The sequence below is a fragment of the Neurospora hispaniola genome, assembly GCF_033458365.1.
Source record: "Neurospora hispaniola strain FGSC 10403 chromosome Unknown B0T23scaffold_2, whole genome shotgun sequence".
NCBI lineage: Eukaryota > Fungi > Ascomycota > Sordariomycetes > Sordariales > Sordariaceae > Neurospora > Neurospora hispaniola.
This window is the reverse complement of record NW_026944407.1, coordinates 3,547,136-3,561,058: the sequence shown is the minus strand read 5'-3', so window position 1 is coordinate 3,561,058 and position 13,923 is coordinate 3,547,136. Positions and strand designations below refer to the sequence as shown.

The 13,923-nt window shown below is 52.6% G+C and overlaps 6 protein-coding genes across 6 annotated transcripts; 2 read left to right on the top strand and 4 right to left on the bottom strand.

Moving 5' to 3' along the window:
• Positions 1-182: 182 nt before the first annotated feature.
• On the bottom strand, positions 183-2,568 carry B0T23DRAFT_353749 (uncharacterized protein). The gene is made up of 2 exons (XM_062836115.1): positions 1,668-2,568; positions 183-1,584 (listed from the first exon to the last, which is right to left on the bottom strand). The coding sequence occupies exons 1-2, from the start codon at positions 2,192-2,194 to the stop codon at positions 483-485; spliced, it is 1,629 nt and encodes a 542-aa protein (XP_062695865.1). The 5' UTR covers positions 2,195-2,568; the 3' UTR covers positions 183-482.
• Positions 2,569-3,186: 618 nt separating this feature from the next.
• On the bottom strand, positions 3,187-4,363 carry B0T23DRAFT_393833 (uncharacterized protein; the record flags this gene model as incomplete). The annotated part of the gene is made up of 2 exons (XM_062838097.1): positions 3,187-4,295; positions 4,354-4,363. The coding sequence occupies 2 exons, from the start codon at positions 4,361-4,363 to the stop codon at positions 3,187-3,189; spliced, it is 1,119 nt and encodes a 372-aa protein (XP_062695864.1).
• Positions 4,364-5,625: 1,262 nt separating this feature from the next.
• On the bottom strand, positions 5,626-6,449 carry B0T23DRAFT_402708 (thioredoxin-like protein; the record flags this gene model as incomplete). Its single annotated transcript, XM_062838701.1, has 3 exons — positions 5,626-6,264; positions 6,306-6,330; positions 6,385-6,449. 3 exons carry the CDS (start codon positions 6,447-6,449, stop codon positions 5,626-5,628), a joined length of 729 nt encoding a protein of 242 aa, XP_062695863.1.
• A 763-nt stretch (positions 6,450-7,212) lies between these two features.
• Positions 7,213-7,757, top strand: B0T23DRAFT_402707 (ribosomal protein S27-domain-containing protein; the record flags this gene model as incomplete). Its single annotated transcript, XM_062838700.1, has 2 exons — positions 7,213-7,380; positions 7,545-7,757. The coding sequence occupies 2 exons, from the start codon at positions 7,213-7,215 to the stop codon at positions 7,755-7,757; spliced, it is 381 nt and encodes a 126-aa protein (XP_062695862.1).
• A 1,764-nt stretch (positions 7,758-9,521) lies between these two features.
• On the top strand, positions 9,522-10,463 carry B0T23DRAFT_426695 (ribonucleotide reductase inhibitor-domain-containing protein; the record flags this gene model as incomplete). The annotated part of the gene is made up of 1 exon (XM_062840008.1): positions 9,522-10,463. One exon carries the CDS (start codon positions 9,522-9,524, stop codon positions 10,461-10,463), a length of 942 nt encoding a protein of 313 aa, XP_062695861.1.
• A 357-nt stretch (positions 10,464-10,820) lies between these two features.
• Positions 10,821-12,934, bottom strand: B0T23DRAFT_88064 (uncharacterized protein). Its single transcript, XM_062841935.1, has 2 exons — positions 12,516-12,934; positions 10,821-12,390 (listed from the first exon to the last, which is right to left on the bottom strand). The coding sequence occupies exons 1-2, from the start codon at positions 12,758-12,760 to the stop codon at positions 11,046-11,048; spliced, it is 1,590 nt and encodes a 529-aa protein (XP_062695860.1). The 5' UTR covers positions 12,761-12,934; the 3' UTR covers positions 10,821-11,045.
• Between the last annotated feature and the right edge of the window lie 989 nt (positions 12,935-13,923).

Below are 13,923 nucleotides of genomic sequence, written 5' to 3'. Positions count from 1 at the left end.
CCTGTAGGAGGGGAGTCGTAGCACCTGAAAGCGTCAATTAAAGCGGGGGTCCCCGAACTCCAAAGGGCGCTCCCCTGTCCAGAGCTCCCCGCTGCTATACTGGTGGAGCGCCATCCAGATCCTTCCCTTGGCATGGATCTCCATAAACATTCACATTGGATCCAGAAAGGGAAGCTTCAGTTCAAGGAGGTGACACCGCGATATCTACGGTTTCTACCTAGTAACGTATTTGAGTTCGCTGCTGACGCGATGCAATAAATTTACCCTCCTGGAAGTCTGATATGCACCGTCCGAGATCAGCACATTTAATGATCCCAAACCACAGACAACTTGGTTGCTAGCCACTGCCTAAACTGAGTTAGTTCGTAAAAGTTCGCCATACGCCTAGCACTGCCGACCCAAACCACAGATACAATAAATCAAGAACCTAACCCCAATGACCGATAGCATTGACCGCTCGTTCAGAAAATCAACTAGACACCTTACAGCATTGTATGATGTGTTACATCCGAAGAATCTAGAACGTTGGGTGTACAAGCCCAAGAACATCCTCTTCGAAGGAAAGGCACCCATGCTTCGTCTTCACGCCCGCTGATATTCCTGTGTCGAATGCGCGCTTCTGTTGTACCTTCAGCACTTGTTATTTTTTCAACGGTCGTGCTCCGAACCTCGCGAAACTCGATCCACTCAGTTACCGGACAGAGTGTCTCCCGCTTGCAAACCGTGCAATGCTGGCCACCCATTTTATCCATGACAATGGCACGCTCCAGCGGATCAGCAAGATGTGACGGGCATCCGTCGCTCCTTAGAAAATTGGGTAGTGACTCTGCGTCCTTGGACCGTGCGGCAACTCGCATTGCTGTTGCGAGGAGCGATGATGGGCCTTTGGGTTGAAAAGACCGCTTCGAACCCCCCAACGATTCAAGATGTTGCTTTACTGTTTGCGGTATGGCCAACGATCCAAAGTCTTCTGTTTCAAGCTGCTTCGAACTATCCGTGAGACGCTGAGTTTTCTCGGGGAAAATGAACTTGCTGAGAACGTGGCCGGCACTGTTGGAGAATTGGACCGGTGTGCGGGCTCGTAGCGCCGTAGTGAAGAGTGTGAAGTTTTCGCCCCGGTCCCGGTCTACCAAGAATCCATGAATCACACTCCCTCTTGTGCGATATTCGTACTCGTGTTGCATCAAGTCATCGGCCAAGAAGTATCGCCGGTCTTTTGGTTGGAAAAAAGGATTAGGGTGGATATTCAGAGTGTGAAACCCAATGGCACTCTCCATTAGGTCTATTAGCTCTCCTGGTAAATGGCGTAACCGATTGTTGGCGATGTTGAGGGTTGTCAGGTTCTTCAGCTTTGCAATGGCGGGCGGCAGTTCGGCCAGCTTGTTGTTTCGAAGGCTGAGTACGGTTAAGTGCTGGAGGTCGAGGAGAGCGCTAGGAAACCTCGACAGCTGATTGTTTCCCAAGAATAGTTTAAGGCTCGGATCTCTGGGTACGAATGGAACATCTTTTTCCACGACAGGGATCGGGGTCAGGCCCGCAAGTGGTTCGAGAACGGAGTCGGCGATCGAGGCCAAACCCATCTGGCTACCAAAAGTTAGCTTGTCCTCTTCCACAATGACGGTTCGCGAAAGGGGTAGTGCCGCAGTGCCTTGACCTCGCTGGCTCACCTCAGGTCGACGTCTTCCCGACCATCGTCTACACATGCCAAGACAACATTTTGTGCGCGTTGCTCTTCTGAACTTAATCTCGGTGTACGCTTGGCGACTGGGAGAGGGAGAGGAAGTCGTGCAGCAAGTGGCGGCAGATCGATATCACCATCGGTATCGGTTGCCGCGTCTTGGCCGACCCAGACGCCGCTGTCGGGTTGTCGCTTCAAGTGACGCTTGTGCCGAGGATTTGACGATGGACCGGGATCTGCATCGTCACCCATGACAGAGTCGGAGGATGCCGGTACTTGGTCGAACCACGAGCCTACATATCTCCTCTTCCGCCGCCCTTGCAAGTAATTGTCCAAAGCGGGATCATCGTCGCTCGAAAAGTATGCAGGGTCACTAGAGCTGCTCATACCAGGCGAAGGAGGAGGAGGGGCATAGTAGCCACGGGACCGCTTGCGTACCCCTGGGATATTTGTGGTAAAGGCGGGCAGTTCGTCTGGAACTGGCAAAGACGGCAACGTGGGCTCGTCCACCTCCATGACGGAAACCCTGCCGGTGTGATTATCGTGATGATATTGATAAAACGGATTGGCCGAGGAATGTGAATCGGGTTACCCAACAGATACCAGTATGTGGTACAAGCACAAGGTGGGGGAGGGGGCAGCCGGTATCAAGTGCCCGTTACCATACGCAAGCTGATATATGGTGTGAGACAAGGGTGAGGAAGAGCATACAAGATTGGACAAGATGTGGTTGACAACTGCAGTGTCTCAGACAATTGACAGCGGAAGTAAAAAAAAGTGTCGGCAACACCAAGAAGAAAACGGACACTGGAAAAGATTGTTTCAAGCTGTGATTCCGTGCTTTCGGGTCGCTACGCTGATTTGAATAAAGCAGCTGCAGATGTTGATACTTGACGAAAGAAGAAAGGAAGAAAAGAAACGGTGAGTGATTGTTCCCTGGCCTCTGAGCTATATGTAATTACCAGTAAAAAACAGGCACAAAGTCCATGCATGATACCCGATCGAGGCAAGACTGATCTGGCAACGTCCTTCCAGAACTGACGCGTTTCTGCGCATTTAACTGCATTCCCCTTGGATGCCTTCAACGCGCTTCCAACGATAAACATGGAAACGCGTTTGCAGAGATCCGAGCTTCCTTACAAGTTCTGCCCCACATGTACCCCACATATCGATAGACGTAGAGCCCCACTGATGGTGTTAGACAAACGTTCAGGGCAATACAGAAATGTAGTGCTTTCGTGATTTCAGGCTTGAGTCCTCAACATGGTGCTGGGTGCCGTCGCCTCCCTCCGCTATCATTATTTTGGTTTCGGTTACCCCGATCGTGCTCATTTGTGCTCCGCGTGCGTCGGGCACCTTTCCGGCGCCACGGTGCTTGTTCCCGTCGGCTGTTCCCGCGTACGCACCTCCATTGTTGCAATCCCCTTGACCACTTTTAACTGAAAACCCTGTAAAGGTGATAAAGGGCTGCATAACTTGGATGCTTCAGTAGAGACTGTGGGCTGATCTCAGTCGTCCCTCTCAATCTTCGCTATAGGGCTGCTAGGAGATTCTGGCTTTACTCCTACTTGCGGCGATGGTTTTCGGGCAGAAGTGTAAATGTAATCGGTCAAGCGAGCAAGCTCTTCATCATCGGAGGAGTCGAACTCGTCCTCATAAGCATCCTGTTGTTTGCCAGATGCCTGGTTTTGAGGCTTTGCAAGTACTTCCACCTCCTTTGGCGAGCCTTCCCCCGGTCCTGCCATGTCAGATACCTGCGACGACATATCCGAGACCAGATCGACGACAGTTGGGGAAGAAATAATATCTGCGGCCGTCTCGACGAATCTTGACTTTGTGTCCTCCTCAGGGCCAGGGGCAGAGTCGATGGAATCGGCGGCCGCGGCGTCGCTGACAGTTGGAGCGACAGGTACAGGAGAGAGTGATCTTCCGGGCGTGAATTGACCATCTTCAGTAAGGTCTATGGCCATTTCTGCAGCTCGAACTGGTCCAGCCTCGGGTTCTGGACCCCCTGTTCCTGGCCTTGCTATATTCGCTGGGTGCCGTTCAGGCGCTTTCCCTTTGTCCAGCTTCTTCCCATCGTGATCATGGTCGGAGGGGCGTCCCGTGGGTTGTGTTCCGGGTAGCGCTCCCGTGTTCTGAAGTGCTTTGTCGTGCACGTCTTCACGGTAATCGCATGGCCGTTCCGCTGCGTCTTTTCTGTCGCACTCCATCCACTGTTCCTTGAAGTTAAAGGGATTCAAGCACTTCTTGACGAGTCGACCCATTGTACACTGCGGGCAGATGGCCTTTTTGGAGGGTGGCGGTGGAGCTGTAAGCATGGGGTCTGTGTTCCAGATCTTGTAATACGTGCAACCCTTTCTCTCTTTGTCGCTGCAGCTGAGTCGATACTTCCCGGCAATGTTCTGGTTGGGATGGTCCAGGCTGATTTGCTTCCTCACGAGATGGCCGAAGCGGCATTCCGGGCAAAAACCATATTTCCATTTGGGAGTTTTCCCAGATCTCCCGGTGCCTGTGCTGCCAGTATTGCTACTCTGTGATGGCTTTGGCTTTCCTGGAGTTGACGGCACTGACTTGGTCACCCGGCCGCTGATAACCCCGGACTGCGATGGGCCTCCTGCCAGACAATCAGCTTTTGTCATGATTACGCCAAAAGTTACAGGGAGCATACTGACCGGGCGCCATGGTCAGAAATCTCCACACGCGTTAGTTAAAGTTCAGAAAAAGTTCAGAGGGTTGGGCGGTGTGGTATTGAGATTGATCTGAGGAAGTTTCAGGTCTGCGAGGAGTAACGAGCTGAAAGTTTATAACGAACAACCTTTCTGCCTCGCCTTCCTTGTGTGCCTGATGGCGCACCTTGAGCCCAGCCTCAACTACCGACAGGCCAATCCAAAGCTCTAAAGATTGAGCGCATAGCGAATAGCTTGATCCCACGCATGAAGGCGCTTAACCGACCCAATATCGCTATTGCAACCCATACCTGATATGTCTCGAAGAACAAAATCTGATTACCGGTTGCTCGGTGAACGGACATGCTATGCACAAAGAGTATGGGAGCGGGGGGAAACAATGGCTCTCTGTCTTGGCGTTACAAAGGGTTCCATCAAGAGTCCCACCACCCACAGTTATTGGTGAGGTAGCTAGTGTAGTACACTAGATAGACTTCCTGGGTTGGGGTAGAGGAAGATAAGCAGTGCCCGTTGAGGCTTACTCCGCTTTTGAACTTCAAACGACGAGATGGTTAAAAACTCCATGGCAGAAAGGCACAACAGCGGGGATCCTGGAGATGGATAAGATTCCAAAGGATATAGACACCTAGGGTATGTGCCTCTCTCAAAGGCTTCCCGAAAAGGCACGGGACAGGGTTAGGGTGGCAGACCTCAGCCAAGAGGGAATACAAGATGAGCCGGAAACTGAAAGCGCCCGTCTGTCATCTTCGGACCGTGCGCTTGGTGGACACTTTTCTTAATCAAGGTGTACCATTACACCATTGACACGTTTTGATATCCCTATACATATGTCAGCTCCACACCTTTGATGAACCTGCCTATGAATAGAGAGAAGGGCCAATGTGAGAGAAGTCAAAATCAGCTGTCGAGCCTCCTCGGGTTAGTGCCTCGAATTAAGTTTGATGAACTCCTGCTACAGGGTTAAAGTCAGAGTATAAGGTCTGGCAACGACCATCTCGAATTATTTGCAACCTTGGGGACTTTGGCATTGGAGCATCTGCTCCGATTAAAACGTCTAGTGATTATTATGTCCAGTGAATCGTAACTGGTACGCGGCGTCGTGTGGCACCGGCGTACATTTGGAGGCCCCTAATTCTTTTCGTGTGGCTTTTCTCCCGGGTCGGGCACGCTGAGTTCAACCTCGAAATGGTATCGTATCTCCTCGCTCGGACGGCCGTGATGATACAAGGAGATGTGGCGTATTATGTCGCGCCCGGCTTAGTCCCAGTCATCGTCGTCCTCTTCCTTGTGGTCAGAGGTGCTTCTGATGTTCTTGCTAAAGAGCTTCTCCTCCTCCGCATCCTGAACCTCCCTCCTTCTCTTGGCAACCCGCATGTCATTGTCAGGGATCGCCCCAACATCGACGAGTAGCTTATCGATGTCCAACATGCTGGTCTTGACACCGTGCATTGTCATGAGCGTCACAACCTGTTTGACAATATCCCCCTTGTTATAGACCAAAATCGTAGGACAGTTGCGCTCAGGGTAGTTTTCGATAGCTTGCGACGCTCTCATTTCGCAGAACTTGATGTCGCCGTACTCCCTTGCTGCCTGGCGCCACAGCTCTGACAGAACTCTCGACTCGACGTTGGTGCCCAAGGAGGAGGTAAGGAGGACAAACACTGGTCCGTTCTGTGACGCATCGGTGACTTCGCGGGAGTATTCGGGCTTGGATAAGGGGTAGACGCTACCGTGTACCGACTTCTTTTGCAGTGCGCTGAGCTCCTTCATCCTCTGCTGGCGGTAAATCTCCAGGAACTCTTCGTCCTCCTCGTCTTCAAGTTCGTCAAGCTCGTCCAGGTCCTTGCCTTCAAGCCTGTTCTCGTGTGCAAGTCGGCGCGCCTCCTCGATAGCTTCCTGGATCATAGGCGTTGGGCTAGGGGGCTTCTCGGGATAACACCATGCTTGCGAAGGATATCGTTCCTACAGAACTGTAAGCGCGCCTTGACCGCGAGGGTGTGCCTCTCTGTCTCTCACCATTCTGTGTCGGCGTTGGGGTCGTCGATAGGAACAGCTATGCGCTGGTCTCCCGGGGCGGCCATCTCGGACGTGCGTGGCGGTCGAGGGGTATTGTCGACTTGAAGGAGGGGCGAATTTGCGGAGTGTTTGGGAAAATGCCGATGATGCTCACAGAGCCGGAGCTTGTCAAAAGGGAATGGGCCTCAAATCTAAGGGGTATCCGGCACGCAGCTGTGAACTGGTGTCGCGACCTTGGTGGTGTAAAGGTACTTGTAAGAAGAAGGGTTGCTTGGGACGGAGGAGATGTCGCTTTGCGATTCGAAAAGTGACCCCTTTGGAGCTGTCTGGCCTCGCTGGCATGTCCACTACCTTACGCGGGCGGTCTGCTCCTCTGTTGACATCCCCATCTCATCACTGCCCCGCCTTGTCCGCCAGCCCACCCCAGTCCAGTGGGCCGTCCCCCGGGAATCCATGCAGCGTCACAGCGAGAGCCTTGCACCCCCCACTGAACGAGCCTTTGAATCGCCCAGCGAAGGTGGCAATTCTGGGCCCCACTTTGACAGCCAAGGTCTGTGCAGCAGGGCTTCTAATTGGTTTAAAAACCGAGCCCTAACTGTCGCCTGCCAAGCCTAGCCACTTTTGCGTGTGCTCCTCACAGACCGAAAATTTGCCTGAACTTTTGTGTCTTGCTAGGTTCGACCTCCCCTCTTTTTCAACCACCAACGAGCACAAATCTGCCGCCAATCCCACCAGATTTCATCATTCAACCGAAAGCTCGTTGTCTCGACATCGAATAATCAGTCAAGATGGTAAGACCCTGCCATTTTCGATTTTGCAGTTTTGGCGATGGAAACGCATTCTTGGGATTTTTGGCCATTTTTCTACGACGAGAAATGTGCATCGACACGGACGGAGAAACGAGTGGAACAGCGGTGGAAATCGAAAATAACGACTATGGCGGACATCTGGGCGAAAATGGACGCCGAGGAAAGCGCTGGATTTGATGGAAATAGGGTTGTTTCGATGTTTAAACATAGGCTGTGATGCTGACAGTTTGATTTCTCAAGGTTCTCGCCGTTGATCTCCTCAACCCCAGCCCGGCTTCCGAGGCCCGCAAGCACAAGCTCAAGGTATGCCGCATCGATCCCCGACGATTTGAATACATCACGGCCTCCTAGCCGCGACATGATACTGACAACGCGTCACAGACCCTTGTGCCTGCCCCCCGCTCCTTCTTCATGGACGTCAAGTGCCCCGGCTGCTTCACCATCACCACTGTCTTCTCCCACGCCCAGACCGTCGTCATCTGCCAGGGCTGCACCACTGTCCTCTGCCAGCCCACCGGTGGTAAGGCTCGCCTCACCGAGGGCTGCTCTTTCCGCCGCAAGTAGACGGATCGAGGGTCGGTTCTTTTCTTCAGCATAACGGCGTGGTAATGGGGACATCTTGGTATCTGCAAGGCTTCTGCCAGTCGGGCGCATAGAAATATCATACTCGATCGTCAATCAATCTCGTTGCGGACAGAAGATGGATTCGCCAGAAGATGTACCTCGCGCGCACAACAAAATTGGGAGGGCGTTTAGGGGTCCGGATATCTTGCATCATCCTCGTCTTTCTCGATCTTTGCGCGCGTTTTCTGCTGGTGTCTTGACGTGCAGGCCGGTTAGCCTGCTTGGGTGGATAGTCGGAAAAGGCACATGTTTTATGATTGCCCCGACTTACGTGCCATGGGCGGATGGCATTTGACAAGCCGCGATGCGGATTGCTTTGGTTGTTTCCATACCTAGCGCAGTGGACAGGCTATGGGGAGGACACTGCCCGGGTACGAATCTACGAGAATCCACGACACGTGTCCTACCATATTCTGTTGTGATGTATTGTGATATCTTTGTTCTGAGCCGGTGTATGTCCCGTTTATGCCTCCCGTGTTATCTTTGACGAAATAATGCGTAGTTGTATAGGGTCAAATAGCGGTCTGGAAAGTAGGTTGGGGACGTATTTACATTGATGTCTCTACTAGGGTTGTGAATTACGATAACACTCGCAGCTCTGCTATACAGTCGAAATCGACGGTAAATCTTATTCAGTCCCATGAGCCAGCCCGTCACAAGTGTCCATTACGCTGCTGGTTCCCGTACCGCAATGTATCTGGCATTGTAAACTTCAGTCATTGCTTCGCCAACATGGTTTTAAAGCACAACTATCAACGGCTCAAGCTACACTAAGAGTCAAGGCGCAAATGGCCACCTGCAGCGCGTCTTGCAGTTCATCGATGAAAGAGAGTTATCAACCACCAGACGCACGTATGATCACATGAATGAAGGATCCTGATAAAAGATGCAACCTGTCCAATCAGCACCTTTGTGACAAGATCAAGTTTAGGTGTAACCAGCCGAGAGAATGCCAACCCAGGCGAGAACATCATCCAGCAGTGACGTTCGGAGACAGTTGTCCGGCCCTGCTCGCTGTGCCTGTTTGGGAATGGCATGTGGGTTTAGGGAAGACCTGCTTCTTATCGTCGATTTCGGCCACCACTAGTCTAGCACCTCACGATAGTACAAACTATGGCAATGGCCTTTAATCAGAGGTTTCGAACATAAAAAACAAACCAGACTGGGCCTTACATTCTCACCATCGTCATATCCCCTTGCCGTTGGCGTTGAAGCCCTGCGGTGCCAGGCTCCCGGTTCTGGCCAATAAGGGCGGAGCTGGTCTCGTCTACGGCGGTCGGCAAAGGCAACTTGGTCGTGAGTGCTCGTCAAGGTCCTCAACGTCAAATGCAAGAGGCCTGGCCAGACCCACATGAACACACCGTGACCCTCCTCATGCGACTGGATCGCTTCCGGCAACCCGACTCGTGAGTGGTGAACCCCAAGCCCCAACGACCCAACGGTTGGCTGACTGGCTTGAGTGCTTGCATCTTCAGGGCTCCCCCATATCCTTGTCACACCCCCTTCGAATCACTTCCCACGTCATCTTCCTGCTCTTCCCACCAAAAGGAAACTCTCCCGACACCACCAAACAAACCCTCTTCAATCCCATACACAGCCTTCAGTCTGATTACGAGTTCAAACCCTAATCACCTTCCGAGATCCAACCCCAAATCATCCTCCGAACGGCGTCAGATCCACCACCCGACAATCCAACCAATTCCAATGTCCAACTCCCGAACCAAACGCCAGTTCGCCGGCGCAGCGAGCGACCCGGCCCAACGGTCAATTACCTCATTCTTCAAAACCACACAGACCAGCGATGACTCGCAATTCGACTCTACCAGCGGTGCATCGCCCACTACGGCCGCTGCTCCGTTAAATGGTCCAGTCCTCTCGCCCACTATCCGATCAAGTCTTCTGAACGTTGGCATGCGCGTGCGCAAGTCCGTTCCGGAGGGCTACAAGACCGGCAAGATTGCCTCAGGGTTTCCCTCCTGGATGGATGACAGTAACAACACCAACAACAGAAATCATATTGCGGGCTCTGGCGCAAGTGCATTGGCGGGAAACAACGGCCACAACCGTCCAGTATCGGCCGCGCCTCCTGCACCCCCCGCCGCCGCCGCCAGTGCCAATCGGGAACTCACCCCCTTTTGCGGGATCCACAAAATCGGCGGGTACGCCGTCCAAGACAACGACAGCGCTGCTTTGAGCAGTCAAAATTCGAACTCCAGCAGCACCATTAGCAATCCTTCTTCAATCCGCTTCGCGATGACGCAGGTCCAGGATGCTGCCAATCGCAAGCGCATCCATGAAGACGGAAGCAGCGAAGAAGGCGGTGCAGGACTCTTTGGCGAGGACATGGATTGGCGTCGTCGCGAGGAGTTTTACGATGACCAAGATGAGGAGAGAGCCCCGCGCAGCTTGGAGCCTATGGCTTGGTGTGGAGGGGGGAACAAGACGAATACTATTGCCAATGACCGCAGGGTAATGGCAGTGCCCAAGAGACGGGGATCTCAGTTCACCCAGACTACCATCAACTTTGGGGGGTATGTCCCCCAGTCTCCTGGTGTCGCCCCGGTAGATGATTTCGAGGAGGCGCCTTTCTTGGATTATGGGCTGAGTCATTATGGGGGAAGAAGTGGGCATATGGATATGGATTAAGTAAAGCCAGGATCCGGCGGTTCCTTGCTTGTGTTTGTTTGATTTCGTGGTGGTGGCATTCTTCTTTTTGCACGCTTATCCTCCTTTATCTCGACCTGGCTTTTACGCCTCGGTGCATTGTTCGCGGTGCGGCGTTTATGGAGTTTGTTACGAGGGGCTGATGCTGGTAAGCATTCGTTTATATGGGAGCAGGAGTATACGCCCCAGTGGCCTTCTCTTTTTTTCTGTCAGCCTTTCGGCCGCGTACGGTTCAGTTCATCGATCATTGCCAACAGGAAGACGTCCTCTGTATCATCTGTTTTGTATCTATATCGAACCCTCGACAGGACGTGAAGCGCTAGACGAGTCTTGCATACCTATAATCTAGACTAGACCTCAATCAAGGCCAATCAAAGAATGTTCGATCCACTCCTATAACGTGTGGTCCAAGACAAGCATATATGAGTTCCTGGTAAATAGACGGCCAACGTGAAATGCATTTCGTCTCTCATGGATCTTAATTCATCTCCAGAGCCGTCCACATACTCAAGCCGTCCGACTCTGCAAAGAACCGGCGATAAACCCGCGCACGTTCTCCTACCTCTATAGAGCGGGGAAAGGATCCCGGAACTCGAGTAGATCTCTCTGGCCATAAAACTCACCGGCGACAGTCAGAATCATGTTCAGTGTCGCTCTCATGTTCAGTCGTTGTCTCGTCAACTCATCTTCCCGTTGTTGAGCTTCAGCGTCAGCAGCAGCAGTATCCTCATCAAGCTGAGCAAGCAATCGTGCCTTCGCAGCCGCGATATTAGCCTCAGCATCGTCTTTTGACGATGCAGCAGGAAGGTTGGGGCCTCCCTCCTCATCATCGAGTACTTCTCCATCATCGATCTCCATGTCGATCTCTCCCCCCTCTGCCTCTTCTTGCTCCTGGCGTTGCTCGACCTTAGCCGAGTTGCCCTCGTTCCCAGCAACAACGTTTGCAGCTTTCGAAGAGTCCTCCTCGGTGGCCGATTCAACCACGTCCTTTTCGACTGTTTGGCCCTCCGTCTCCACTCTCCCGACAACCTCATTACTCGTGTCCGGCTCCAACTCGACCAAAACCTCCTCCTCCTCCTCCTCTTCCTGCTCCTGCTCCTCTTCGCCATCATCATCTCCAATCAGCAGCTCCTGCCCCTCCAAATCACCCTCCACCTCTTCCTTCAACGCCGCCATCTGCGCAATGCTCACCATCATTAACACTGCCCTCTTCCCCAGCTCTCTCACCCACCCGATGTCCGTATGATCCATCTCTCCTCTATCCGGCAGTCTTGCCAACAACGCCCATATCCACCGACTCGTGCGCTCTCGCAGTTCACAACCCCGACGAATGAATTTCCCGCCCAGGATGACACGCAGAAGCTTGAGCGCGCCGAACCGGTCCATGGCGGCCACCTGCGCGGGAACCGGGTCCGTGTAGCGGATCCGGTTCGTCCAGACTCGGAAGGTCCGCGACTTGGGACCAAAGGAGCCGACTTGGTAGCCGTGGTCTTTGTCGAGCGCGGCAAGGAGGGAGGACGGGGGGGTTTGGTGGAGCATGGAGCGGAGCGCGGAGAATTGGGATATGAGGGAGGCGAAGTAGGCTTCGCGGGCGAGGTGGCGGTTGGTGGTCAAGAGGGCGTGGGTGCGGGAGGTGTTGGTTGACGAGTCGCTGGACGAGTCTTTATCATAGTTGGCGCCGCCGTAGCCGTAGTTATCGTAGTTATCGTCATCTTCGGGGACGGGCTCGACGAGATTGTCAGGTGTGGCTGTGTAGGCGCCGTCTTGGTAGTAGCCACGGGAATCGCCGAGGCCGTCGTGGTAGATGCTTCTGTCCACGTTGTTTGATGAATCATTCGAGAGGTACGGCGGGAGCTGCGGCCCAGCTTTGGGAGCTACGAGGAGGTGAGGTATGCCGTTCGCCTCTTGCCTGTGTTACTTACCATTGTCAGTCATCATGGTCTGCAGCAATTGGGAGAAATTGACATTGTTTAGCCTAACGGATGTTTCTGCAGAGGGAGGGGAGGTATGAGTATCCAGGGAGGGAAAGCTTACCGAACAGAACGGAGATAGGCGAGGGCATCGTCTTGGTCCTCGAATTCCAGGTCTTCGTCGCTGAGCGTAGCAGGTTCGTCGAGGCCAGGGAAGGCGGCGCGTTGGCCGTATGTAGAGTCGGTCTTTGGCTCCGTTGATTTGGATTTGGCAGAGGAATGCTCTTTCCGCCGCTTGGCTACGGGTTGCGGTGCTGGCTCATCGTTATCAGAGTATGTGAGGGCATCGTGGTGTCGCTTGGGGCCCATGACTCGTTGTCGAGATGGCTGCTCTGCGCGCCAGATTCAGCTATGACTTGGTTAAGGTGAGACAGTGTCGCCGAGTATGATTCGTGCTGCACTGATCAAGTAGTTCGGATGTGGTTATTGTGCCAATGGAAGGCTGGGATGGAAGTTGCTGGAGGTTGCAAGTGGAAGTCGGGGTACTTTGTTGTTACGACGCGTCTGGTATAACGAACAGTGACGAGACGAGCGCTGCTGAACTCGCCAGGGGATCCACTTTGCATTGTCCATGTATGATGATTGGTTGCACTGGCTTAGTTAGCATCTGAGAGGAGCGAACTCGGTGATCCCCCCCTCCCCCCCCCCCCCAAAAAAAAAAAAAAAAAAAAGGGGAAAAGTTCTCGAGGGAGGTGACATACATAGAGGGTAAAATTAATACACTTGGACGCGAATCGGAAGGTAAACAATGAATACAACTGGTCAAGCGGTGGTTGTATACGAAGATTATCAGGAGGTATGCTTGTTCTATTCCCCAGATCTTTTGTATCTATTATCTATAGTCTTACAAAAGGACGTTATCGCTGATCAGAGTACCAGGCAATCCTTGATTTCAAACAGTTATAGTTCTACATACCGGGAAGGGAAGTCACAATACCTGCCAATGCTGAGAGAACCGTGACCATTCGCACCATGAATTACAACAAGACCGCTAAGTAAAGACTACTGCAAATCCTTATTCACCCTCCTTCCCTCCACGCACTCTCTACCGGTGCGCAGGATCAAATGTAGCGTATCAGACAGAGGCTTCAATCCTTCCGGTCGCCTTTTGGTCTCTGGCTCCCGTTATGAGCTTTGATTCGCTTCTACTTGACCTCCGTGAAAACATTCCTTCGTTCTGTCTTCATATACGCATTATTCTTGAACGTGCGACATACATAAACATAAACATAAAAACAAACACAACAGAACCAGATTGCCATGCAGTGAAGAGAAAGCAACAACCAGAGGAAGACGCATCACTATGTGAACAGGGCAAGCTTAAAAAGGAAATTCCTCTGATGGATGATGGTTGGGAAGCGCGAAATGAACCAAGACGTGACAGACCCGAGAAGCGTATCATAAGAGATGATAAATGCAAACAATCACAGATCATGAGAAAATCAACGGGTAGATGTAGCTTGCCAGAGGCC

What these genes read in the sequence shown, in the direction of transcription:
- B0T23DRAFT_88064 (XM_062841935.1), bottom strand. Translation starts at nt 12,760, where the DNA reads ATGGGCCCCAAGCGACACCACGATGCCCTCACATACTCTGATAACGAT. An exon ending in GCCTATCTCCGTTCTGTTCG is followed by an intron (nt 12,391 to 12,515) that starts GTAAGCTTTCCC and finishes TAAGTAACACAG; the next exon opens with GCAAGAGGCGAACGGCATAC.
- B0T23DRAFT_353749 (XM_062836115.1), bottom strand. Translation starts at nt 2,194, where the DNA reads ATGGAGGTGGACGAGCCCACGTTGCCGTCTTTGCCAGTTCCAGACGAA. An exon ending in CGGGAAGACGTCGACCTGAG is followed by an intron (nt 1,585 to 1,667) that starts GTGAGCCAGCGA and finishes AACTTTTGGTAG; the next exon opens with CCAGATGGGTTTGGCCTCGA.